The sequence below is a fragment of the Oryctolagus cuniculus genome, chromosome 10, assembly GCF_964237555.1.
Source record: "Oryctolagus cuniculus chromosome 10, mOryCun1.1, whole genome shotgun sequence".
NCBI classification, from domain to species: Eukaryota; Metazoa; Chordata; class Mammalia; order Lagomorpha; family Leporidae; genus Oryctolagus; species Oryctolagus cuniculus.
Genome location: NC_091441.1, coordinates 96,915,692 through 96,941,116, shown reverse-complemented (window position 1 = coordinate 96,941,116; position 25,425 = coordinate 96,915,692). Strand labels below are relative to the sequence as shown.

At 63.3% G+C, this 25,425-nt stretch overlaps 3 protein-coding genes across 7 annotated transcripts in view; all 3 read right to left on the bottom strand.

Annotated features, from left to right (window-relative positions):
- Positions 1–982: 982 nt before the first annotated feature.
- ITIH4 (inter-alpha-trypsin inhibitor heavy chain 4) lies at positions 983–15,528 on the bottom strand. 4 transcript variants are annotated; one of them, XM_051851037.2, is made up of 24 exons: positions 15,376–15,528; positions 14,626–14,786; positions 12,905–13,009; positions 12,655–12,817; positions 12,448–12,558; positions 11,816–11,944; positions 11,141–11,257; positions 10,756–10,924; positions 10,569–10,688; positions 10,272–10,453; positions 10,006–10,191; positions 7,992–8,131; positions 7,672–7,826; positions 7,437–7,463; positions 7,288–7,350; positions 7,113–7,163; positions 6,750–6,905; positions 5,707–5,796; positions 5,503–5,529; positions 5,304–5,420; positions 4,468–4,642; positions 1,808–1,962; positions 1,612–1,702; positions 983–1,200 (listed from the first exon to the last, which is right to left on the bottom strand). In XM_051851037.2, exons 1-24 carry the CDS (start codon positions 15,463–15,465, stop codon positions 1,131–1,133), a joined length of 2,850 nt encoding a protein of 949 aa, XP_051706997.2. In that variant the 5' UTR covers positions 15,466–15,528; the 3' UTR covers positions 983–1,130.
- A 2,048-nt stretch (positions 15,529–17,576) lies between these two features.
- Positions 17,577–20,007, bottom strand: MUSTN1 (musculoskeletal, embryonic nuclear protein 1). The gene is made up of 3 exons (XM_002713385.5): positions 19,028–20,007; positions 17,888–18,020; positions 17,577–17,803 (listed from the first exon to the last, which is right to left on the bottom strand). The coding sequence occupies exons 1-3, from the start codon at positions 19,034–19,036 to the stop codon at positions 17,697–17,699; spliced, it is 249 nt and encodes an 82-aa protein (XP_002713431.1). The 5' UTR covers positions 19,037–20,007; the 3' UTR covers positions 17,577–17,696.
- A 973-nt stretch (positions 20,008–20,980) lies between these two features.
- Positions 20,981–25,425, bottom strand: part of STIMATE (STIM activating enhancer) — a 38,402-nt gene continuing 33,957 nt past the window's right edge. Inside the window, exons 8-9 of one of the 2 annotated variants that reach the window (XM_008260802.4) lie at positions 23,706–23,846; positions 20,981–22,322 (exon numbers count right to left, since the gene is read on the bottom strand). In XM_008260802.4, the coding sequence (XP_008259024.1) occupies positions 23,730–23,846 (117 nt within the window). In that variant the 3' untranslated portion in view covers positions 20,981–22,322; positions 23,706–23,729. Of the gene's footprint in view, positions 23,847–25,425 lie in introns of both variants that reach the window. The other variant, XM_070050726.1, reaches the window with a different exon arrangement.

Genomic DNA, 25,425 nt, shown 5'->3' with positions numbered 1-25,425 from the left:
GCTCCTATCCACTGCTCTTGGGACCAAGGCAGACATCCCCCCTCGGCCCCTCCAGCTTCCCTCACTCTCTGGGTTACCAACACAAGGCCACTTCCAGCTGTGCAGACGTAAGCCCCTGCCCCAGATCCACTGCTTCTGTTCTTGGCGCTTAGGGGTTGGGGGAATGCTGGCCAGAGGGGACTCTGCTTGAGGCAGAGCAAGGGGCACATGTGCTGGGGAAGGGGGCATCAGCCTGGGAAAGCCAGGAGCACAAAGGGAGTGGCATGCGGCCCTGAGGTCAGTTTTCCCATCTGTGAAATGGGAAGAACCATCCTGCCAGATGGAGGGCGAGCCTATTATGCCTCCAGCAAAGCACTAGGCTGCCGTTAGCCCTCAGCCACGGGCACCACAGAGACCGAGGACTGGGGTGGGAGGGGTACCTGAGCACGGGCGGAAGCGGCCTACACGGTTTCCGGTCGTCCCGGAGGAGCCCCTGTCTGCCCTGCTGCTCTAGCCAGCAGCCAAGTGAGGGGGCCAGGAGGAAGGCAGGTCCCCGTCGTCCTCTCCCAACACACGGGCCAAAGTAGGTAGCTGTTCTCTCCCCAGTCCCTGGTCACCCTGGCTCCGCCTGCCCCTGCCTACGACCTGGCCATCTGCACACGGGCAGTGCGGTGTGGCGTGGTGGGGTGCACACAGCCTGTGCCGGCCCAGCACAGCTCTCCCGGGACAGGGGCACGGTTCACTCAGATTCTTTTAGTGAAACCTTGTTTTCCCAGCCTGGGGGACTGTAAAGCAGACGGGACCTTGTCCAGCCCCGGGTGCTGGCCAGGGGCTGCAGCAGCATTTTAAATGGGTGGTTTGCTCTTGGCTCCCTGTTTGTACCACGCAGGGACTTGACTGAAAGCTGACTGTGGCCTTGCTGACCACAGGACCTTGAGCGCTGTGACAGATGCTAACGCGGACACGGCCCAGGGTGTGCCCAGATGCAACCACACACAGTGACTCCCTGGGCTCACCGCTTTATTTGGAAAGAGTGGGAACCTCCTGCCCCCTGGGATCCGGCCCCCCAGGTGGCCCTGCGGTCACAAGGTGGCCCCCATCTGGAGGCAGCAGGTGGCATGAGCTCTGGCGCAGGGCTCCTCCCAGCAGAACTACAGCTCCACAGACCAGCAGGCAGTCTCCCTTCCCGGAGGCCCCTCTTGGAAATCCAGCCTGTGCTCTCTGGGATGGGTGCATAGACAGACAGACAGACAGACAGGTGGTCAACAAATCTCAGGGGTGCTGGGGAGACAGCAACATGGAAAGTGCAGAGTCCCAGGGTCCCTCTAGAACTCCCGCCAGTACAGGCCAAACGAGGCCCAGCCACCCCCAGGGTGACCCAAGGCGACCCGGTAGGGGTGGAGGGGAGAGGGCCTCTGCTCTGCCCGGCCACCCCGTGACCTCGGAGCCAATGTGTTTCCAGGGCCTGATCCCACTGTCCTTTGTGGGATCGCCATGAGCTGCTGCGGCGTGCCTCAGGCATCCACCTCTCTCTGACTACTTCTAGTCCCTGGGTAAGGACGGATGGGGCCCTGCAGAGCCCAGTCCCCCAGCCCCCGCTCCACGGGCGGGCTCCATGGCCTGTGCTGTCACCTGGTGACAAGGTAGTCAGCCTGAGCCTTCAGGATCCACTGGTCGGCTGCCGTAGGGGAAGGCCTCAAGAGCACGCGGGGGTAAAACTGGCCTGAGACACAAAGGTTGGGTCAGCAAGGGGCGAGGCCAGGGAGAGGCCAGGGAGGGGCACCGCCCGTTCCCGGGCAGTAGGACGCCTGGGCCGCGGGCAGAGTACCAATGGTCCCCTTGACACTGCTGGAGAAGCGGTCAGTGTCGTGGAGGAGCAGCAGCAGTCCCATCTTGGGGCCATCCCAGGGCAACAGGCCGACGGTCACTCTGTGGAGGCCCCCGATCAGCAGGAGCCCTGTGTCGTCCATGGTCATCTTCAGGCTGTGGAGAAACCCAGCCTCCTAAGCAGGTGCGGAGACAGCAGCCCGGACCACCAGCAGGTGAGGTGGGCAGGGGCTGGGGCTCTGCTCTTACCCAGGTGCTCACGTGGGCCTTGGGAGCAAAGACCCTGAAAGTGTGCTGACTTCATCTCCCTCACGGGCAAAATGGGGCCAAAGTTAACTCAAAGGCACCCAGTTTCCCCAGCATTGTAAAATAAAATAAAATAAAACAAAACAAAACAAAACAATGCTCCTTTTCCTGATCTTACATCGGGACCTCATGATTGAGTGCCCTATGCTTAGAGGTCCCCCTGATAGGTCTACTCTGTCCCTTCTGTGTTCATGGCTGGTGCCACTTCCATGGGATTATGTGTTTTATTTTTTATTTATTTATTTTGACAGGCAGAGTGGACAGTGAGAGAGAGAGAGACAGAGAGAAAGGTCTTCCTTTTCCATTGGTTCACCCCCCAATGGCCGCTGCTTCCTCCTGGTCTCCCATGTGGGTGCAGGGCCTAAGGACCTGGGTCATCCTCCACTGCCCTCCCGGGCCACAGTAGAGAGCTGGACTGGAAGAGGAGCAACCGGGACAGAATCCGGTGCCCTGACCGGGACTAGAACCCAGGGTGCCGGCACCGCAAGGTGGAGGATTAGCCTAGTGAGCTGCGGCACCGGCCGGGATCATGTGTTTTAGTGTCCAGAGGGTGAGTCTCTCCCGGTTCCATCCCATCCTCTCTTCCTTGGAAAGGTCATGGGAATTCTTGCTGTTTTAGCTTTCTTGGCAATGTCAGGCTCCTTTATGCATGCAGCATAAGACCCTACTGTCACTCCGAGATTATTGTCACTGTCCCAACTGACTTGACTCAACCTAGAAGCCATGGTGGGGTGCAGGCACACAGTGCACAAGTTTAGAGTTCACTTTGGACTCCCGGGTCCCACATCAGTCTAGGCTGCAGTTCTAGCGACTCCACTTCTGACCCAGCTTCCTGCTAATGCATCCTGGGAGGCAGCAGGTGACGGCTCAAGTACTTAGGTCCCTGGCATCCACATGAGAGATGTGGACTCAGTTCTGGGGTCCTGGCTTTGGCCTGGTCCAGTGCTGACTATTGCAAGCATCTGGGAGCGTGAACCAGCAGATCCAAGATTTCTCTATTTCTCCTTTTCAAATGAGATGAAAAAAATAATTATTTTAAAAAAAGTTGAATTTAAAAACCATGGTTTATTATTTATTTATTATTATTTATTATCTTTGAGAGTACCTCAAAAAGTTCCTAGAGAAATAGGATTAAGCCGGAGCTGTGGCACAGTGGATTAAAGCCCTGGCCTGCCGTGCCAGCATCCCACATGGATAGCAGTTCAAATCCGTCTGCTCCAACTCTGATCCAGCTCTCTGCTATGGCCTGGGAAAGCAGTAGAAGATGGCCCAAGTCCCTGGGCCCCTGCACATGCATGAGAACTCCTGGCTCCTGGCTTTGGATCAGCTCAGCTCCAGCTGTTGCAGCCATTTGGGGAGTGAACCAGCAGATGGAGGACCCCCCACCCCAGCTCTACCTCTAATTCTTTCAGATAAATAAAATAAATCTTTTTAAAAAATACATTGAAATCAAATACTTGAGATTTAAAAAATTTGATGGGAGATGGGTGTTCTGAAAAAAACTAGGCTCAGATTTTCAACGTTTTTTGCGGTCAAATTTATCTTTTTGCTGCATTTTCCGGGAACTTTCCCAAGTCCCCGTGTGTGTCTTTTAGAGATCGTGAATGTACTCGGGGTTTCTATGAGCACCAGGAACAGGTGTTCCATGTGCCTGAGTCTCTCCAAGGCACAGAAATGCTATCGACCCCCGGGCATCCACCAGACACAAGCTTCCAGACCTCCTGGGAAACGGGTGAGCCTTGCAGAAGAGGCCTCTGGGTTTCCAGGGTCGCCCTCACGCTTTGGGTGGAAACGGGGACCTGCTGCTGGCTCAGGGAGGGGCCGACGGACAAGGCTCTCCTCCCTGGGGAACAGGTGGGCGCTGGCTCAGGCTGGGGGCTCAGCCCCTCTCGGAGGCCTGCTGTGACCTGCAGAGCAGTGAGCAGTCCCTGGAAGGTCTAGGGTGGGGGGGCCACGCCACCCAGAGTGCTGTCCCCTACCCACTGTCTGACAGCTGGACTCTGTCCCCACCGGAGCTCAGGGCGATGCTCATGAGGTCTGCTGCGGACTGCGCTCTGCACCTCTCCTCCCCCCATGCTCACCATGCTGGCGCCACCCCGCCCCCCCCCCGCCGTTCCCTCACTGCACCCCCCCCCCCTCGCCACGATGATGAATCGCAGGTGAGAACCCGAGGCTCCAGCTGCAGCAAATGAGCAGCAGCTCACACTGGGCTCGGGGGAGGGGCCGGGCTGCCCAGGACGGCTCACTGCTCCTTGCAGCCCTGTAGCCCCCTGTAGGGGACGTGGCCCAGCCCCTCCCCTGCCCTCTGCCACCACCTCCCCAAGCTGGTGCAGCCAGAGAGGCCGGCGCGCTTACCCCGGCAGTGAGTTGAACAGCGTCTTCCTCCACTTGTACTCCCAGTTTCTCCGGTTCCGAGTCACCACCACCTGCTCAGGGGTCGCGTGAACCTGCAGCTCGGGCTTCCGGACCGTCACCTTGATCCACGAGAACCCAGCCTTCTCCATCTCGTACTGGCCAGTCACCTCGATCCCTGAGCAGGCCCGGCCAGGGAGGTCATGGCACGGCCCCAGTCCCCAGGGCCACCTCCCAGCTGTCTCCAGCACTCCTCTCCTGGGGCCTGCTGTCCACAACCTCCCCTGGCCCCCAGGGCCTCCAGCGGGCATCACAGGGGCCCTGAGCTCAGCCCTCAGCAGAGACCTCTGAGAAAGGAGGTCACTGAGGCCCTGCGACAGGCCTGGGCCTGGGCTAATCGCTGGCTCCTGGTGGCAGGGAGCACACAGACGCCTGGGCCTGGGTGGTGGCGGTGGAACTCTGTCACCCACCCCCTCGGGCCATGGGGACCTGGGAGAGCAGTTCGGTGGGCAGGGGGCATGAGCACCCGCGAAGGCATGCATGCCTAAATCTGCCTTGCCCGTTGCCCCAGTGCGACCAGGGAGTGGGGGCCCCGTGCTGTGCAGGCCCCGATCTCTCCATCTGCAATGTTTTCAGCCATTCTGCTGCTCATCTGCCAAGGCCCGGCTACTCCTGGGGAGCTGGGCAGTTCCCCTGCCCTTGTGCCTCGCTTCTGGGCTTATCTGAGCCAGGCCACCCCCACCCCGGGGGCTGCGAGTGGGTGTCGAGGCACGGGGCATCCTCCCGGGTTACGCGTGTCTCCGGGGGCAGGGAGGAGTGGACCTGAGTGGGCCTCGCACCTTGGACAGGGTCCGAGATCAGGTTTAAGGGTCCGTGAATGTTCTTGAAGTCCACGCAGAGCTTGTCCACATCTTGGCCGTGCAGCGGCAGAATGACCGAAGGAACCTGCAAGGGGGCTGGGACGGCCGGGCACGGCTCGTGCGGCAAACAGAGCAGGCTGGGGGCAGAGGCGGGGCTGGGGGGGGGGCAGCAGCTTACCTGGGGGCGAATCCGTCACGGCTTTCTCTAAAGGAAGACAAAGGCTGGGTGTCGGCAGTCTCTCACCAGGGATGCAGATGGGGTAGGGACAGGTGTGACAAGGGCTCCCTTAGCACTTCAACCTGGGGACACACTGGAGCGCCCCCACCCACAGTCTTGGCATTAGGACAAGAAGCCACTCTGGGGGCTCTGGCCTAGGGGTACCTTTGCTTCCCGAGTCCACGTCATCCAACGTGGTTTGACTGGGAGCTGAAGACATGGGTGGCACCGTCACAGGTATCCGTGTAGCAGCCCCTGGAAATGGGGGGGGGGTCACACCCTGCAGCCGGCCCCGCCCCCTCCACCCGGACCTCCGACCAGAGCCTCTCTTCTCACACACAGCCAGGGTCTCCAACAGAAGAGCGTGGCGCCAGGGAAAACACTAGGGAGACGGGGCGGGGGCAGCCCGGCGCCGCAGCCCAGTCTGAGTCCAGATGTGGGGATCAGAAATAGCCTGAGAGACCTCTGCTGGCTTCGGGGATGGAGGAAGCCTTCCCTTTCTAGGAGGTTCCATCGCCAGTCTCCAGAGTGCAACGCGGCCTATTCAGTCACAGTCCTGCCTGGGGCGGGGCTGCCGGATGGCTGTGGGTGTCTTGGGAGGAAGGGAGTGGTGTCGAGCTCCCTGATGCCAGCTCCGGCCAGTCCCTTCCCCTCCAGGGTCCTGGGTCCCCTCTGCACAAGCAGCGCGGGGGAGGTCGCTGTGTCAGGGGTTACGACCTGACCCCCCCACCCCCACCCCCGGTACCACTGAAACAGCTGAGACAAAACGCTGAGGACAAGGCGAGGGGCTGGCTGAGAGCTGGGCAGGCCAGCGCAGCCCTGTTAGGAAATGCTGACCCTTCACCGACCACCCTGCCGCTGGCGCCCGCATGGCCAGGTCAGAGCACCCACGTGAGCCCTGGTGGCTCCAATTCCAATGCAGCTCCCTGCTAAGGCATTGAGAACGCAGCCAGAGATGGCCCAAGGGCTTGGGCCCCTGCCACGCTTGTGGGAGACCCGGATAAAGTTCCTGGCTTCAGCCTGGCCCAGTCCACTAAAGCTACCCGGGGAGTGCGCAGTGGATGGAAGATCTCTGCCTCTATCACTCTGCCTTTCAAATAAATAAGCACTGGTTTGGAAGAGCTGTTCCTGCAGTGAGCTGACCCCGTGCCCGAGCTCGGAGCCCCTGCGGGGAAGCCGAGGCCCTCGGCCGTGAGGAGGTGGCTTACAGAGCTTCAAGTTCCGCAGCAGCTCTCGGGTCGGAAGGTTCAAGAGATGAGGAGGAAGAGAGGCGAGAGGAGCGTGGAGATGCCCGGGGTATTTAAATCTCGTGGGAGAAGTGTCCACGCTGAATCGGGGACTCAGCAGGGGCCTGGAAGCTATGTCTTTGGAAAAGTCGGCACGTGCATTGGAAACCTACACCAGGAGTGGGATGTGGAGGGGCAGGGGCTTCTCCTCCCGCCCTCCCCTCCAAGCCAGGAATCAATCAGTGCTGGCCCAGCAGTGGCCCACCCCCCGTCAGCCCCCCTGAGCTATGCCCCCAGGATATCACTCCGCACCTCCCCCCCGGCCCCACAGTGCCCCTCAGCTACCTTGTCCACTCAGCTTTCTTCTTCGGGGAAAAGAGGGTTCTTCATAGCTGTCTGCTAATGACACACACTTGAACCTGAGCACCAGCCCCTCACCAGTCGGGTGAGCCAGGCGAGGTGCTCCCCCCCCCCCCCCCCAGCCAGGGGCAGACCCTTCCCCCTTGGCCCTCCTTTGCACCTTTTTGTACTCTTTGTATGGGGTATTTTTGTCCTTTACGGAGAAATCCGGAGAAAGTAGGCCCTGGAAATCAGTGAGATCTGGGTTTGCTTCCTGCTTTCTGTGTCAGCGCGCCGCCCAGCCAGCGTGTGAGGGCTCGGGGCTCTCACCTCCCTTGTAGGCCTGCTTGTGCTTATCTGCAGGGAACAGGGGCGGGGTTAGATGGATGAGTGACTGAACGGCTGTCAGGGTGCCCTAACCACACAGGTGCCATGAACTGGGGGAGCCAAGAGCTGGGGGCTCCTCAGGGAGAGGTGTCCTGGGGAGTTTGTGGCCGGCAGGGCTGGGGTCCTGGGTTAGGCAGCAGGGGAGAATGCTGGGTCAAAACCCCGCGCCCACACTCACCATCCTGGGAGGGCTTCTCAGCAACTTGAGCCTGCCCTTGGCCTTCGGGCTTGGTGATCACCATGGACGTGAGAGGAGTGACAAAGCTGTAGTCGAGTGACAGGTTCCGGGCTCGGGACTCGAGGGCTCGCTGTTGGGCCTTGGGCGCATAAACCCTGAAGGGGGAGGGCGGCGGCGCTCAGGAGGCCCCTGGGTGCCTGGCCAGATCGTCCCTCCCAGCCGGCCTTCTCTGGGGCCAGGAACCCCGGGGGGACCCCGAGGCTCCTGCCAGGCCAGCGGAAGGCTTGGGAGAGGCCGACAGCCCTGGACCGGCCGCTCACATCTGTTCCAGGAGCTGCTGGATGGTCAAGTACGCCCAGAGTCTCTCCATGAAGCTGCCGAAGACGTACTGGCGGCTCCGGAACGCCTCCTCCTGCTTTGCCACGCTGGACTCCATGTAGAAGGTGACGTTCCCCGTGTGCTGCAGACAGGGCCCGGCGAGGGCAGGCACGCTGAGCGCCCGCCGCCTGCGCCCGCCTGCGCCCTTCCCAGCCCTGCCCCAGATCCCTCACATTGACGGCAAGGGTCGCACTTCCTCTGAGAAGAGTGGAGGGCAGGGGGAGTGCAGGGGCCCAGGGGCCAGCCATGGAGCCTCCAGGCCTAGGAGGACTTCAGAGGCAGCAAACTACCCGACATGGGCAGAGCCAGGAGCTTGGATCTACAGCCGGCTGGGAGAAACACGAATGAGGCCCCAGCTGCCCTGAGCCCCGTGTGCACCAGAAAGGGCTTCTTTGGGGAAGATGGGGGAGGGGCAGAGCTCAGTGGCAGGGGTGAGAGCAGAACTCAAGTGTCATGGCTCTGGACTTGGGGCCCCATGCGCCCCAGTGAGCAGCTCCCCCTGCTCAGGGCCGGGCCCTCTGCTGGGGCCAGCCCCTGGGGGACGATGCCAGGGCAGAACGTGCCCACGCCCTGCAGGGACAGGGCACTTTCCTCCCCAGGAAGGGGCCTGCGGTCTCAGACTGACCCTGCTCGTGCCCTGGGAAACGGGGTCTGAGGGCAGAGGCGGCCCGGGCGTCGCTCCCCACAGCGGCCACAAGGCCCCCTGTATAGCGTCGTGGGTGGGACCTGCACTCTGCTTCTGCTCCCTCCCCAAAACCAGCCAGGGCCTGGCTCCCCGGAGCGCCTGCACCTGCAGGCCACCTGCCCTGACGGTGCCCTCTCCACACCCGCAACTACCTATGGATGCCTTCCCTTGGACGGTGCTGCAGTCTGTTAACTGTACCCGGCCTAATCCCAGGCAGTAACAGGTGAGCTCTGGGGTCGAGGTTTGAGGTGTGCTTTTCAGAACACACAGCTACCCACACAAAGATGCGTCTGTCTGTGAAGTCCCCGCCGCCCCAAGCTCTGCACGTGGGGAGCCCCTGGCTGCCGGGCAGGCGCCAAGGGCAGGAAGCACTCAGGCTAGGCTGGTACTGACCCCGCAGGCTGTACGAGACAAGCACACGACTCACACCCACGCTCACACAGGGCGGTAAGGACCTCCCCGGGTCTCCTTTCAGAGAGGCAGAGCTGGGTCTGGGGCCGTGTGGCCTGGCAGTCGGGACTTGGCTACCTCTCCTGAGCTGAAGCCCCGGGTGCCCCCTGCCCGGCTCCCCACCCCTGCTGCCTGCCCACCTGCCACACAACCTGGGAACATTCTCCCCTCTCTCTGCCACCTGGGCTCTGCCCACCTCCTTTTATCCCTCAGTCTCAGCTAAGCCACCTCCAGGAAGCCCTCCCAGATCCCCAGGCCAGGGAGCTGCTCTCCCGTGTCCCTGGCTGTCACAGGGGCAGCCCAGCCTGTGCTCCTTAGTGTGATGGCAGATCCCGGCCTGTCCCCTCCACACACACACCGTGAGGGCAGGGAGAGGCTGGCCTCCCTCGCCCCCGTGTGCTCAGGGCCTACAGAAGGCCCTGGCGCCAGTGGGTGCTCTGTGGAATGATGGGTGCCCCCTGGGAGGAGGCCACCCAGGTGGAGCCTTCCATGGCACAGGGGTCAGGGCACTGTGTGCTGAGCTGGGCTCCCAGCCTGGCCTGTGCCTCCGGGGAGCTCTCAGCCTGGCCATCCGTCAAAGGGGTGCAGCTGTCCCGGCAGGGACCCCGCCTCCACCCTGGCCTTTGTTTACCGAGCACGGTGGCAGTGCTCCACGTGTCGGGCACCGCACGGTGCTCCCGAGAGTCCGGCCCTGGTCTCCTGGAATCTCCACCATGAACCCGCGTGGTGCAGAGACGCGCGGGAGTCCCCTGCCCCGTCCCGGCCGCACAGGTGCAGGCTGCCCCACGTGCCCTGCCCCGGGGCTGCTCGGCCATGCTCACCACCCGCCCGCGAACTTTGGCCGCCAGCACGTCAGGGCTATCGGCCCGCAGCTTCCCGGCCACGACCATCTCGGAGCCCAGGAAGTGCATCCGGAAGCTGTCCCTAGTGACCTCCTCCACGGCGTTGCTTGAGTACTCGAAGGTCACGGACGTCAGTTGCGGGTGGGCCACCTCCTGGTAGAAGTCCTGTGGGGTCACGAGGGCAGGGGTTACCTGGCCGTGCTGGCGCAGCCCCAGCCCGCGGCCCGCCCGCGGCGCGGAGGCACCTGCAGCTGCAGGGCCGCGTCCGAGTCCTCGTAGACGCGCCGGGCCAGGCCGCCGTTGTCCAGCGCCAGCTTCTCCAGGAAGGGGTAGTTGACGTTGAAGCCAAAGCCCAGGCAGAAGAGGCTGTAGCGGCCGCCGATGGCTTCCCGCACGTTCCTCTGGATCTCCGTGGGGTTGGTCTTCCCTGGAGCCGTGGGTGTACGGAAGAGGAGAATAAAACAGAGTCGCTCACTGGCTACTGGTCAACGGTCCCCGTCCCCGCCCCGGGGCCCACGGCTACCGCTGCAGGGTGCCCTCACCCTGCGTGGGCTCCCCGTCGGTGAGCAGGATCAGGAGTGAGACGCTCCCCGCGCGCAGCTCCTCCTGCTCGTGGTCCAGCAGGCTCACGGCCAGCAGCAAGGCCTCGTTGATGTCGGTCCCTGCGGGGCGCACGCTCTCAGCTGGTGTCGCAGCAGCCCCTCCCTGCAGGGCGGCGGAGGCACCCACCTCCCGCGGCCTGGATTGCGCCGGCGTAGCTCCTGGCCTCGCTCACGGTCTCCAGCGAGGCTTGCACCAGCGATGTCTTCCACGGGGTCGCTGACGAGCTGAAGAGGATGAGGTTGAACCGGTCTCTGGGGTTGAGGTCATCCAGGATCTTGAGGAGGGCTTCTCGGGTCTGGTCAGCGGGCGAGGAGACAGGGCGGTCACTCGGAGGGAGTCCCTCGGGCTGGCACCTCTAGCCTCGGAACGTGGTACTGGCCCCAGGGGCAGACGCCGGTCTAGGCTGCAGCCGCCCTTGGCCTCCGGAAGTCCACTCCTTCCACCACCCCCAGGAGGAGGGAGGCGGGAGGGCCTGCCTGCCTGCCTGCGGGGCCTGGCTCCCGGGACCTACCTGCTGGATTTTTCTGCCTAGCATGGAGCCGCTCTGGTCGACGATGAAGATCACGGTCTTGGGCATGGTGGGCAGGCCCTCAGGGGCAAAGTGGTGCACGAAATAGCCGTTCTCGATCTGTGGTCAGAGAGAACGCAGCCAGGCAGTCAGCAGCCTGCCGGCCCCCACCCGGCCCCCTCGCCCAAATCCTTGGGTTCCCGGGCTCTCCTCGTTCCACTGCCTCTTCCTCCCCGCCGCCCCTAAGCTCCCTAAATGCTCATCATCTCTTCGGACTCAGTCGCTGAGGCATCTCGTACTAAAAGGCTCAGACTTAACAAGCCTGACATCCACAGAAAGGGGGAGAAGACTTCACAAAGATGCGGCAAAGGTGAACATGACGAGGTCAGAAACGTGTGTGAGTAAGGCTACTGCCTTTGAGCGTCAAGCTGAGCCAGGAGCCTCCTGGCAGCCGAGGTGAAGAGGGAAACCCCTCTGATCAGCTCTTCGTGGAGATGAGCCCTTTCTGCCCCGGCAGGGAACGGTCTCAGGGACAACACAACTGAACTGCCTGAGGCTCCCCCGCGCCGAGCCCTGGGGCCCAACGGCTAAGGCGGGCTGCTCACGTTCCTCTCGCCGCGGAGCGCCTGAACCCCGGGCTCCGGAGCAGGAACGGAATACCGCCCGGAGTCCACGCACCTGAATGGAGCCTGCGGACTGAGTGTGGTTCACGTCGTAGCGGATGATGAAGCTGCCATTCAGGGCCGTGTCCGGCTGCCCTGCAGCCTGCTGCTGCTGGGACAGCGTGGGTTTGAACCGGATGTGAGCCTGAAGGGACGACGGGAACTGAGGCTGGGGCAGCGGCAAGGCCGTGCCAACGGCATGCTCTGCCCCCTCTGTCCACCCGGAGGGCGGGGCTCCAGGCCGCAGCCCTGGGTCGGTGCTCAGGGAACGCTCAGGCTGACCTGCTGCTGGATGCTTCCAGACAGAGGAGGGGGTGTGAGGGGAGCCCCCCACCGTGCAAGCAGAGGCGGGGCTCAGCCTGTGTGAGATCCAGCTGTCTCCTCCTCTCTCCCTGTCGCCAGGGGCCTGCTGTCAGTCAAGCCCTTCCCCTGAGGGTCGCAGGACCCACGGAAGGGCCCGTGCATCCGGGGGCCTCGCCCTCCCTGTCTGCCCAGTGCCAGCAAGGCTGGACACTGAGCTCCCCTGAGCCCCTCCAGCACACGCCCTGCCCGCCAGCCAGCTCTCTGCAGCTGCGGGTTCACGGGGCTGAGCCGAAGCCAGGACGCCCCCCGTCGCACACAGCAAACCACTGGCCGCGGCAGGCCCACCTTGGTCTCGTTCTGCGAGGTGACGAGGGCGCGCTCCAGCTCCTGGGTCATGAAGGAGCTCTCTGTCTCCAGGAAGCTGATGCCCTGAGGCTCGAAGATGTGGACGTCCACCTGGGGCGGGACGCGGGTCAGCAGGCCGGCCGGATGCCCGCGCTGGGCCTCCCAGGGGGCGTCCAGCAGGCTCCCGGGGAAGAGGCGCGCAGCTACCTGCAAGTGCTGGACCAGCTGCTGGGGGTGCACTTGGAGCAGCAGCTCGTAGGCTCCCAGCCGCCGCTGGAGCAGCTCCTCGTACACCAGCTGGAAGGTGACCTTGGAGGCGGCGGCCACGCTGACCGACACCTGGAACTGCTCCATCGTCCTCCCGGCGGTCCTGGGGCAGCGGATCGAGCCGTGGGCTGAAGGCAGGGGTGGCCTGTGACTCCGCTCCCCTGGAGTGGCCCCCCAGCCCCTGGCTCACTTGACGAGGCTGGCGCTCTGCCCCCTGGCTCTGGCCGCGCTGTACAGCTCCTGGGCTGCAGCCTTCTCTTTCACCTTCCCTGGGTAGGTCACGCCGTCGATGGTCCTGTGGGCGGGAGGCTGCGGCTAGCAAGGCCCCTCCTGCCCCTCCTGCGGGTTGGATCTGGAACCTGTGTGCCTCTTGAACAGTGACCCCTGCCTTTGCCTGAGCCCACTGCCACCTATTATGCACCTACTGCATACGAGACTCTGCGCGTCTGCCTGGCCTGAGGAATGCAGGGTTGGCAAACGTGCATTTTGTGAGTGTGAAAATGCAAGGGAGGCTGCAGAGGAGCGGGCTGGGTCCTGCCCTCTCTTCTCCCTCCCAGTCTGCCCCACATTGCAGCCCGTCCCGTCCACCCAGGGCTGCTTTCGGAGCTGCAGCTGTGCCCAGCCCTGTGGGACAGGGGCTGGGGAGGAGGGCCCCCTGGGTCCCTTGCCCCGCCCTACTCGGGGCGGGCACTCTGGCATCTCTAGGAGTAGCTTCAGACAGCTAGGGGCTGATGGCTGCCTGGGGTGTGGACGTGTTCTTGGTGTGTCCACTGGGGCTCAGAAAGACCTCCGCCCCGTGCCAGGCTGCTTCCCTGGAAGGAAGGGGACTGCTCCAGAACCTCCCTGAGGGGCGGGGGTGGAGGGGCTTGTCAGGTACACCTGTGGCCGTGCCATCGGGGCAGGCGGGCAGCAGCCAGGGCGTCAGGGTATGGGGCCCACCTGCCCGACCTTCCTGGTTCTAACTGAGCCGGGATGGGGAAGGCAGCGTGGTTCCTCCTCCCCGTGGACAGGACTCAGCCTCTCCCGATGCCCCACTGGGCCTGCCTAGCCCAGAACCCTGCCCCGTGCTTCTCTGTCTCACACAGCAAAACATCTGGGGCCAGGGAGAGGTGGGGCTGGTCCCAGGCCCTCTTGGCGTCTGTGATGGACCCTGGCCGCCTGCCGGCCTTGGCACTCATGTTGGACGCTGGCACAGCCACGAGGCCCATGCTGCTGGTTAGGGGGCACAGGCCCAGGCTCCGGGGTTAGGAAAGTGGGGACTGCTGGAGTGAAGGTGGGTGGGGAGGGGGCAGCCAGCCACAGGGCCCTGGCACCACTGTCGTTTCCCAGCGGCTCCAGGGTACCTTGGGGACCCCAGCCACTGCCCTCCCCATTCTGGGAGCAGCTTCTCCTGGATACCGGTGATGGGGTGGGGTGGGGGGGCATCCTATCGTGCAAACACTGCCAGACTGAGCCAGGACAGGTGGCTGAGGACAGCAGTGAGGTTTGTCCTAGGCTCACAGTATCCACAGCAATCGTGGGGGCTCCCAGGGTGGCCGGAGCAGGCATGCTGGCTGCAGTACCCCAGCTTGGGGCGTGACCAGGCAGACATGCCCCTCGCCCCAAGGTAACTGATGGGGGAGAGCCCAGGAATGAGGACGTTGCGGTATTGAGAGCTGGAGCCTGCTTTGGGGTGACTCCCTCCCGCCGGGCTCTGATCTCAGGATGCCCCCAAGTTTGTGCTCCACATGGGGGCCATGGTTCTCCACACCTCGGGGTGATGGTGGGACAATGCAATGGTCAGAGAGAACGGGCGAGGGCCACAGGCCAGCCCCTGCTCGCTGTGGGGCCTACATGCAGAGGTGCGTCCCAGCAGCCGAGCCCTCCGGCAGAGGGCCAGGCGGGTGGGCACAGGCCAGGGGAGACGCCTACATGGAGAAGTTGGTGATGAAGGCTTTCCTGGGCAGCTCCAGCTGGAAGGTGGCCTCCTGCAACGTCTCGGCCCTGTTGACCACGCGGCTGGTGACCACGGTGCGGGCAAATCGCGACGAGACCTCCGAGTGCATGGTGAGGCTGTAGATGTCGATGCCATTCTGGCCAGGGCAACAGAAGGGGGGGCGGAGCGAGTCAGCACCGCCCAGCTTGGACGTGACTGCCCAGCCCTGGCCAGCAGAGTAGCTGACCAGGCCTGAGGCTGCAGTCAGTGGAGATTTCACACGTGGGCATTAGTGCGCAGTCAGAGGCAGCTGCCATGGGCCGGGCTGCTGTGCCAGGCTCTGTACTCGGCACCTGGCAGGTCTCAGGGGTTCCACGTTCATAGCAAGGTCCTGAGTGGGGCCCTCTATTTCCTGCTTCACAGATGAAGAGAGTGACACAGCACAAACAATGGCTCTGAGGTCATACTCTTGGGAGCCACCAGGCTGGGTGCAGAGAGAGGTGTCTTAGCCACCCTGCCCTCTGCCGGCCTCAAGGGGCAATTGCTAAGCCACGATTCTGCAGCTGTAAAATGGAAGAATCCGTAGAAGGCCTAGCGGCAGTGCCTGGTGGGTGGCAGCGCCGTTTCTCTGCATACTCTCTCCCGCCTGCACCTGAACTTAACACGCCGGTGCATGGCCCACCCCCCACCCAGCTCACCGGCTCACCCGCAGGCAAGCACACCGACCCCTGGGGAGTAGCTGCTACCTTTTGGGCGACAGCGGGCGCAAGGCCAGCATGCAGCGAGAGCAGGCCCAGCACGAAGACACGGGTGCACGCAAGCGCTGGGGTTTCCATTGCGACTCCAGTGCCTGCTGGGCTGCTCCTGAACTCAAGAGCAAGCGGGGAGTGAATCAGTAACTTGCTCACGGCCCGCCCCTACAGACGCCAGTTACAGGAAAGTGAGAGCTACAAGCCAAAAACCCAGTGGCCTCAGATCAGCAGGTAGATGACGATGTCCCCTTGACCCTGACCTTGGCTGGGGGCAGAAATGGATTCTGAAAAAAGGCAGCCCCAGGCTGGAGGTGGATGCTGAGCCTTCCAGAACCTTCCCGGGCACAACCCCTCACTCGGGGCACTCCACCACTAAGCCCAGGAGGACCAGGGGGGCAGGGCGGGGACGAAGCCACACCTGCTCCCCTGAAGTCCTGCATGGGAGGGAAACGGGGGATGGCCAGGGTGAGGGGCCAGTGCAGGCAGCTTCCTGGAAGACAGTGGCCTCAGCAGCTGGGTGGGCCTGATGAGGCTCGTGGAGGTATCCGGTGCGGCAAGATGTACCAGGACTAGGGCAGGGTGGGTCTGCCCCAGTCCCGGAGTGAAAGGGGCTGAGCCCAGGAGCCCCCCTCTTTCTCCTGGGCTCCAGGCTGCTCCTCGGGTCCATTGATTTAGCCAGGGCTCCGGGTTCACGCCCAGCAAGAACCCACTTTACAATATGAACCCAGGGTCCCAAGATGCCACACCCGGGGGCCCTGGGGTCTGACACTGGGGACCCCCAGGCAGGGCGGCTCACTGAAAGCAGAGTTCTCGAGGGGCTGCTGGTGGGGGTGTTCACTCCTGCCAAGGGGCTCGTCGCTCACAGCGCAAGGGGGAGGGCCCAACGCTGCTGTCACCAGCAGTGCGACGCTGCCGCAGCCCAGACCCCCTGGAGTGCCTGCCACCCAAGGGCCTGGGCTGGGTTCCTGGGGGCACCTCACGGTTTGCCCTCAGGAGGGCTGAGGTGCCACTTTCACAACCAACAGCACCAAGACAAACAAACGCCAGGTGCTCCGGAAGCAGCTGGGCCCTGGGGCCCCAGGAGGCCAGCTCCCGCGCCCACGGTCACAGATGAGTCATCAAAGTGGCCAGGTGCCCAGCCCTAGGTCAGGAAGGAGGACAGCACAGTGACAACAGCCCCAAGAGGGCCGGCGCGCCGAGGATCCACGCAAGGCCCCGGGGAGGGCAGGGGACGGCTCCCCCCAACCCCCAGCCCAGGAGCCCGCCTCCCTCAAGGGCCGCAGAGCCTGGCACTGGGGACTGCACCGCAGACGCTCGCTCTAGAGCTACAAGTAGAATGTTCCCTCCCTCTGCACGAACACGGCCAGTATGGGCACTTCCGGGCGGCACGGGCACTTCCGTCCAGCGCCCCTCTTTCGCTCTGGGAGATTGACGGATTCTGCAGCCCTTCGGGACCCAGGGGAAGCGCCTCCCTCAGGGGCCTGGCCGGTCCTGTCCACACTGCAGGGCTGCTCTCCTGGGGCAGAGCCTGGGACCAGAGCTAGATAAGGGGGTCAGGCTGGCAGCTCTATCTGCCCAGGGCACAGCAGGGGCCTCCCAGCAGGTGACAGCCCTGAGGTGGGCACTGCCAGCCCAGCCAGTCCAGCCCGTCCATGACCTTGCTGTCACATGGGGACAGGTCTCTCTAGTCTCCCGGATGGGACAGTCTGGTGCACACAGGAGACCCAGGCCTGGGAAGAGAGGAGTCACACAGGGGCAGGACTGCCACGCTCTCATGCCCCAGGTAGCACGGTGGCAGCAGGAAGGGTGCAGTGCACTCCACTGTGCGGGAGACAGGAACCGGGGAGAGAGGGGGGGCTGGGTCTGGCCAGCGGACACACAGGCAGCAAGGCCAGGCCGCACAGGGGCTCCTCGGCCCTGCAGAACCCTGGGCACCTGGGCTGCCACTCAAGGGCGTCCGTGGCAGGTTGGAGATGCGGGATGGCTCAGGCTCCACTTCAGCTCCGCTGTTGTAGAGGCTCCGAAACCGGGCAGGTGGGGCTGAAGCGCTCTTCCTAGGGCAAGGCAGTGGCCATGACAGCACCTGGGCTGCCCTCTGGGGCCCTCTCCAAAGCCCCGAAGGACACCGACCACGCTGCCACGGCCCCACCCTGGCCACAGCCGACGCCCGACCAACACTCTCCCAGGGCCGCGGCTGCTCGGAAGTGCTTTTTATTGGGGTTTGCAGGGTGCTGGGGGGCAGGGTGGCCCAGGGGCCGGCATACAGAAGAGCTCTTGGGAAAGACTCCCGTGTCGAGGGCGGTGGCCGGCGCGTCTCAGCCGAACACGCTCTTGGCGGGGCCAGCCTTGGGCTTCTCGAAGACGGTCTCAGTGCCAGTGCGGGTGCGGCTGAAGACGGACGGGGCGGCCGAGCCGGCCTGCTCTGTGGGGAGGAGGCATGGTCAGCGGCCCCCGACCCCCACCACGGACGCCCGGCCGGGCCCCCCCCTCCAGCCCTGGCACTCACCACACTCTCGCATGACCTGGTAGGTCTTCGACTTGATCTCTTGGTTCTTGGCCAGGTTCCCTCGGGCCCCTTTCAGGTCCTCCTCCTTCACGGGGGGCCGCTTCTTCTTGATGGGGGCTTCCTGAGCGCCAGCCTTGGAGGATCCAGAACATCTTCATAAAACCCATAGTCCCCAGGCAGGGATCCCTTTCTTGCCTCCAAATTGAGGCCCCCACGCCTCTTCTTCCAGGAAGCCCTCCAGACTCTAACCCCTGCCCTCAGCCTTCTGGTTCTCTTGTTCTGACTTGTGCACCCTGAGGCTGGGGGCTCCTGGGGGCAGGGGTTGATACAGGTGAGCCCTGCTCCTCTGCCTGGCCAAGTTCAGGGCTGACACGAGGGGCAAAGGGGAAAGAGACCGAACCTTCTAGGCCGAGCAGCCTCAGGCAGCCTTGCTCAGTGGTGGCAGGGGGTCCCTTAGGGATTTCCCCCTTCCCCCAAAGCACCCGTGACCACTAAGTTCCCCAGAGTTACCTTACGTGTATGGGGAAGGGAAAGGATAGAGGGACCAGATATTTACTAATTTACAGTCCCAAACTTATGTCACCCACCTGGGGGGCAGGCAGCAGGGACAACCCTGTGCCCTGGCAAGCTGGCCCCTCTGTCACTCAAGTGCTGGGGACATCCAGGCTCAGTGCTCATCCTCCCCCTCAGCCCCACGCACCCGTGACTCAGGCCATTCTTTCCTAAACCCGGGGGCAGGTGCGAGGATTCCCCCCTCAGCCTGCACCCGGCTCCTTGACATGCCAGGGACACAGCACGGGGCTCCACGCACATGCTCACAGCCAGCTCGCTGGCTGCAGAGGCCAGTTAGAGATGTACACAACCCTACAGACCAGGCGGTACACACACAGGGGCACACACAGAGACCCACAGGAACACAATTCACGTTTCGTGCACACCCCTAACATGGAGCCCTGCCCAGGCCAGGCTGAGCAGGGTTCTGTCCAGGTAAAGCGGGGCCTGCAGCGCCCTCCCCAAGCCCTGGCCTCCCAGGGGCTGCAGAGGCTCCTGTTTCCATCACAGCTGCCAGAGGTGACCCTGGGACACTGGCCGGGTCTCCACGCCCCACCCCCACCCTTGGCACCTACATGGCCCGCCTACCTGGGACATGGTGGGTGCTGGGCGAGCGCGGCTCTGGGAAGGCACCTCTCTGACAGGCAGGAGCCGGGGACGTGATCTGCGCGGAGCCCGGCCCCCTGCAGCTTATATAGCCTGCGTGCCTGTCCCAGCAGTCACTGCCCTCCTCCGGCAGGCTCCCCGATGATTCAGGTCCACACGGCCACTGGCTTCAGCATTTATTCTTAGAGATGATGGGGGCTAGCTGGGCGCTGTGGCTCACTGGGGGCGGCGGCACTGCGGAGCGCGGACAGCTGGGGCGGGCCTGCCCCCGGGAACAGCTGGGAGCAGGCGCCGGGGGACTTGGTGTGTGTGTTTATGAACGTGGAGTCCTGGAATGTGCGACGGTCTGGGCTGTCCATCTCCGAGGGCCCGGCCCAGCGAGCGCCGGCCCCCAGGCAGGGAAGGCCCCGCGCCGAGCTTAGCGCTCCGCGCTTGTTGCCCTTTCTCTTCCAGCGCTGGACTCCAGCGGGGAGAGGCCTCATCCCGCACGGCAGCAGCGGCGCCCCGGCAGGCCCGCGGGCAGGGAGGCTGAGGCCGGGCCCCTGCAGCACTGCCCCACCGTGCTCTGCTCAGCTGTCTGCCTCTGCCCCACTCCGCTGCACGTTTCGCAGAGGCACAAAGGCAGGGCTGAGGCCTGGGGAGGATCCCACTCTCGGAGGCAGGGCGCTGGCCAGAGAACAGAGCTCCGGCCGGAGATGGGCCCGCAGGATGGTCAGAGGCTGGGCGAGTGCTGGGCTTGGCATGGAGCTGCCCATGGACGGGCCCAGGGCTCCCCTGAAGGGCCACTTAGCTCTCTTCTGCCAGAGGCTTCACTCTTGCAAGAGGGGGGTCCCTGGGGGGACATGGCAGGACCCGAGGCCTGGGCAGGGCGTGGCAGCAGAGGTGGGCTGCTCAGGGCCCTCCCCCGACTACAGCAGACGCTCCAAACTCCTTTTCCGTATGTGACAGACAGCATTTTTATCCTTGAAGGCAGACAGAAGGCCACCAGGCACCGACACGTGGTCATCCCGATGGCCACTTGCCGCTGTCTGACTCACACCCCACCCCAAACCCCACTCCGGTCCTGGTCCTTGCCAGGCCAATGCAATGACAGCCAGGCTCGGGCGGAGACAAATGCTGACCGCAGGAGCATCCGGGACTCAGGACAGGGGCCAAGAGGCAGCTGAGGCCAGGCCAGGCCTCCCAAGGGCCCTTCTGCCAGCTCCAGGGTGCTATTCCGGATGGTAACTGGTGCTGCTGGCTCGGCCTGGGGAGGCTCCTGCCTCCCAGCCCCACAGCCTCAAGGACAAGGCCGTGCAAGTTCACTCCTTACACACCATTTCCCGTGCAAGTTCACTCCTCACATACCATTTCCCCGACACATCTCGCTCCTCAGGAGCCCACCGGCTTGGACCCTCAACAGCAAAGAAGTGGAAAGGCAACAGTGTGCTTGGTGTTAGCCCTTGGTAGATTTTTAAAAATCATCTGAAAGGTAGAGTGATAGAGATGGAGGAAAGAATGGAAAGAGGGAGGGAAGGGGGGAGCGAGAGCGAGAGCCTTCTGCTTCATTCCCCAAACGCCGGCAACGGTCACCTAGAGGCCAGGCCAAAGCCAGGAGCAGGAGCCAGGAGCCCCATCCAGGTCTCTCGTGTGGGGGGCAGGACCTGAAGCACCAGGCCACCATCTGCTGCTTTCCCAGGTGAATAAGCGGGCAGCAAGGGCCTGGACGGGCACTCACGTGTGATGCCGGTGTCACAGGTGACTGACGCGCTGCGTCACCAAACGCCAGGCGCCCTTGGTAGATCCTGGCTTCCGCTGCTGCCGTGAGGCTGGGCAAGGTTCATTCTCTCTTTTCCTGGGGAGAACCTCACAGCTCATAGGGAACATTTTTTTTTTTTAAATCTCACTTAGCTGTTTCGAATCCAGAGAACATACAACTGACAGCCACAAACGTGATAGTTTTTTTAAAAACTGTAATAAGACGTCAAACTTTATTGTAAACCATTTTACAATGTAAGTACATCAGCTTCCCTTTTGTCTCAAGGACGTGCTCTGCGAATCTCACACCCACCCCTGCCGGGAGGACGGCCCGCAGGGCCACGGCTCCGCTCACACAGGTCTGACTTCTAACACACTTCGTGAGAAGAAAAATCAGATTTCCAACCAACCGACCAACCCAGGAGCTCCCGGTGCTGGGCCAGGGAAGTCCCTCGCTGACAGCCAAGCCCTTCATGGGGAAAACAGCTCAGTGCGCTTGGCTGCAAGTGTGGGAAACTTCTAGAAGCCAGCCCTGTGCTTCAGAGGTGACGGGCAGGAAGCTCCCAGAGCGGCGTGGCCTGGCCCAGTTGCAAAAAGGCCAGTGGACTGCAGCGTGCGGGGCTGCTGCCCATGGGCCCTCACGGCCGAAGGGGAGCTACCGCTCACACCTGAGCCTTCCCATACTTCCCTGAACAAAGAGGCGTGGCAGTGACATAACCCGTGACTGCGCTGCCAGGGAGGGCGCAGGTTCAAGCAGGTCCCAGGGCTACCCGAGTGGCCACAGCCCTCACCTTGTACACCTTCAGGAAGCTGTGCGCCACTGCCCAAGTGCCACTGCCAGCAGACAACCGTCTCTTCCACTCACATGTGACAGCTCGGCCTCAACAGCGTATTTCCACGGTGACAACAAAGTCGTTCGTGACTCTAACTTGCAAGTTCCCATCGTGGGGGGTTCGCCTAGCGTCCAGATTTCAACAAATCAGACCGACCAAGCACAATGTCCAGGTGGCGTCCCAGCGTCTCTGAAGCACGGTGCTGCCAGCCACCCTGTAAGGCACCTTGGGCAGGCGGGGAGGAACTCATCCGGGGTTAGAGAGGAAGCGCTGACCACAGACTGCACCTGCTCTTGGGGTCGCGCTCACAGACAGCTGCGGGCGGTACAACTGGGCTGGGGGCAGGGCACAGACTGTGTGTGTGCGCGTGTGTGCACATGTGTGTGCGCACACCCGCAGAGGAGCAGGGTAAGGCCTCGTCACCCAGACGCTCTGTCAGACCCCCACATGCTGCTTAGCCACACACAGCCACGGCACAGGCCAAAGCCCTCAGTGAAAATCAGAAGGGGAAACCCACCACTCACTCGCTACCTCTCCCTGCCACCACTGCCTGGAGAGCCCACCTGAGACTGACGGAGCGCAGCTTCCGCCACCTGCTCTCCGCCCTCGTCCCAGCTGGGAACACCAGGAGCGCGAGACGCCAGCGAAAAGCCAAGTCCTGACCGTGAGCTCCAGGAAGGTGCAGGACACAGGTTGCTCCAATCAGCCTGAAACAGGAGGGGGAGCGAGGACTGCGCCAGTGATGCCGCGGCGGGCTGACCCTCTCACAGGGAGCAGCAGCCAGGTCTCCCTGGGTGCAACTTAGTAGACAGTCTGGCCCCACGCCCAGCCCCACTAGAGACTGCGTGGGAAAAGACCCAGGCCTCCCCTCCTCTCTGGCCACGAGGCCTGCACGAGCAGTCACCTCCTCCCACACGGCGACCCTTCCTGCTCCTCTCAGGGGCGCCTGCAGCTCCACCTTGCCCCTGCCACAGCAGGGAGAGCCACGGGCTCAGCCCTTTCTGCTGCCACTCACTCAGCAGGTGGCGGATGTGGCCGATGGTCGTGCCGAGGAGGGGACACAGCGGAGGGGCACCTCGTGCTGCCTGTGGGCCAGCCATTCTCCCCTCAACCCAGCCCGGCTGCAGCCACCTCCCGGCTCAGGACTGTGTCAAACAGGCCCCCCCACCCCACCCCGGGCAGACAGACATCTGAGAGCAGGCGGCACGACAGAGGCTCCTGGAGCCAGGCCAGAGCTGGCTCTGCAGACCGCACAGGGCGGGCTGGGAGCAGGCAGCAGGGGCCCAGGCGTCATGCGTCCTCTGGACACGAAGAGCCGCTGGGCTCCTTTCTTGGTCAAGTTCAACCAGGACCTCTACCCCTGCCAGCAGAAGCGCCAAGGAACTCGGGGGCCCTGCCAGAACCCATCCTGTCCACAGCCATGGGGCCTGCGCCACCCCCACCCCCAGCTTGTCCTCACACCGCTCACACCCCATGGAAAGCAAACAAGCCCATTTTGGGGGGGATTAAAAAGAGTATTTAAATACAACAGTATGAAAATATAACTTAAAAATATAAAAGTCAAACAGCACACGGAAGACTTAGAAATCTGTGTTTTGCCTGTTAGTCCCATAGGTACTTTGTACGAAATAGACGCGTCCTCGGAAAAACAGTGCCACTGTCACAGCTCATCAAACCGGCTTCAGAGTCGAGTGCCAAAGCCGCCCGGCGCAGGGAGACTTCCCGGCTCCGGCTTGGTCTGGTGGGCTCTGCGCCCTGAGTGCGCTGTGCTCACAGTGCCGTGGCCGGGTGCCAGGGCTCTCTGCCGCCGGCCACTGGTCGCGCAGGGCAGCGGCTCCGGGTCCCTCGCCATGCTGCTCGGGACTACAACACACAAACAGAACTCCCCGCTTGCATATTTGGTCAGTGTTTGTAGTGCAACTGAGTGGGGGACCTCCAGCTGCCCAGGGCCCTCGAGGCGCTGGTCCCTCTTCCCTTGTGGTAAGTCACAGTAGCCTGGGGCAGGCGGAGAGCAGGCAGAGACAGCAAGAGGGGCAGAGGTAGAAGGAGGGTGGAGAGCAGGGGGAGGGGAGACGCCGTGGAGCCCCGACCTGTCGCCCCAGCCCGGGCATGTGTCATACAGGCAGCCCGAAGCGGTGCTTCTTCTTCTTCCCGGGCTTGAGGGGTGTCAGTCTGCAAAGGTCCTCCTCCACGTCCGACTCCTCCATCTCGTCGTCAGCCGAGATCAGGACCTGGGGCAGAGGACAGGCAGGGCCTCAGGCAGCACCCGCCCTCCCAGACCCGGCCTCCCGGGGGGCCTCAGATCCAGCATTTATTTGGCAGAGGGTGATGGGAGGCCTCCTTCCCACAAGCAGGCCCCAGCACAGACCACACAAGCCGCAAGGACCTGCGGGGGCCCCTCCAGCCAGTTCTCCCCCAACCCTTCGCTGTCCGACCTCCAGCTCTCCCCCCACCCTAGGCAGAGCACACACAGTGGGCACCTGCAGTCAGACTGCATCCTGGCCAACAAACAAACAAAGCTCCTCAGGCCGATGCAGGGAGTCCCTGGTCCTCGAAGTCACGTAAACACAGCAGAGGCACCCGTCCGTGGGGCGCGCGCAGGCAGGGGACTCGGAGCGTCTGCTCTGAGCCAACGTGGTGACTTCCGAGGACAAGGAGGAGCCTGAGCTCTCCCACGTGCCCGGGAAGGCCCTGCCACACAGCAGGGGCGTCCAGGGCGGACACGCTCATTCCCTGCCCACCTGCCTGGCTCCTCTACCCTCTGAGCAGCAGGGGGCGGCTGCAACTGCCTTTCAGGACTGAGGGGCCCCAGCCCCTGTGCAGAGGAACAGGAATTTCTCCTCCAGGGAGGGGTAAACAGCCCCATCTCGTCCCTGCACCGCAGCCTTCCATGGCTGTCTTGGGTTGCGGTCCTGGACAACACAGGCCCGCTGGCTGGCTGTGGCCATGCAAGCACATCCCAGTCCCAGTCCCTCCGCCGCGATCACAGAGCACCTGGCCCGCCGGGCTCAGCCTTCGCCTGGACCTCACTCCTGGTTCCTCCATCCCCCACTTTGCAACACATGCTGCTCTGGATGCAATCAGTGTCACATTATGACCTATCACTCACTGCCTGTGCAACGTGACAGACCCACGCCAGCGTCTCGGGACACACGGGGCACCCTCTGTGCTTCTCATCTATTCGTCTTCCCAAGCTCCCCACTGTGACCATCCCGGCGTCCCCGCAGGGCTGTGCACCTGCGCTGCACTCAGGAAGCGTGACGAGCATCACGGCGGTGCCACCTGAGCTTCCACCTGTCCTGTCCACGAGGCTGCAGGCCTCCTGGGGAAGACATCAGCACCAAGCTGTTCCCACCCACAGCCTGGGGCTCAGCAATGCATGGGAACGCCCCAAGGCCACAGCACAGAGGCGTGGGCTGAGAGCTGCAGGGCTGCGAGGACGAGGACGTGTGTCCTTGCCCCCAGGCTGCTGGGCGTGACCAGCATGGGTCCCCCAGGAGACTGGAAAACGAGGGGAGAGGAGGGTGCTCCCGCACGATCTGGCCACGCCCCACGTTTGGAGGTTTTGGCTGTCTCAGCCGATGCTTCCCTTGCCCATCGGGAGTGGGCAGGGATTCAAACACCCTCATGCTTGAAGCACAACCATGAGGCTCCCGAGGGTCCCTGTGCCAGCTTCCCTGGGGCGTGGCGGCCCCTCCTTTCCTGTGGCTCTCAGACAACTGCAGAGATGGAGGCGGGCCACACCCACCCCCTGCGCCCCCTGCTGTCCTGCAAAGGCCCAGGGGTCGGGCGAGGGTCCCGGCTGGACAG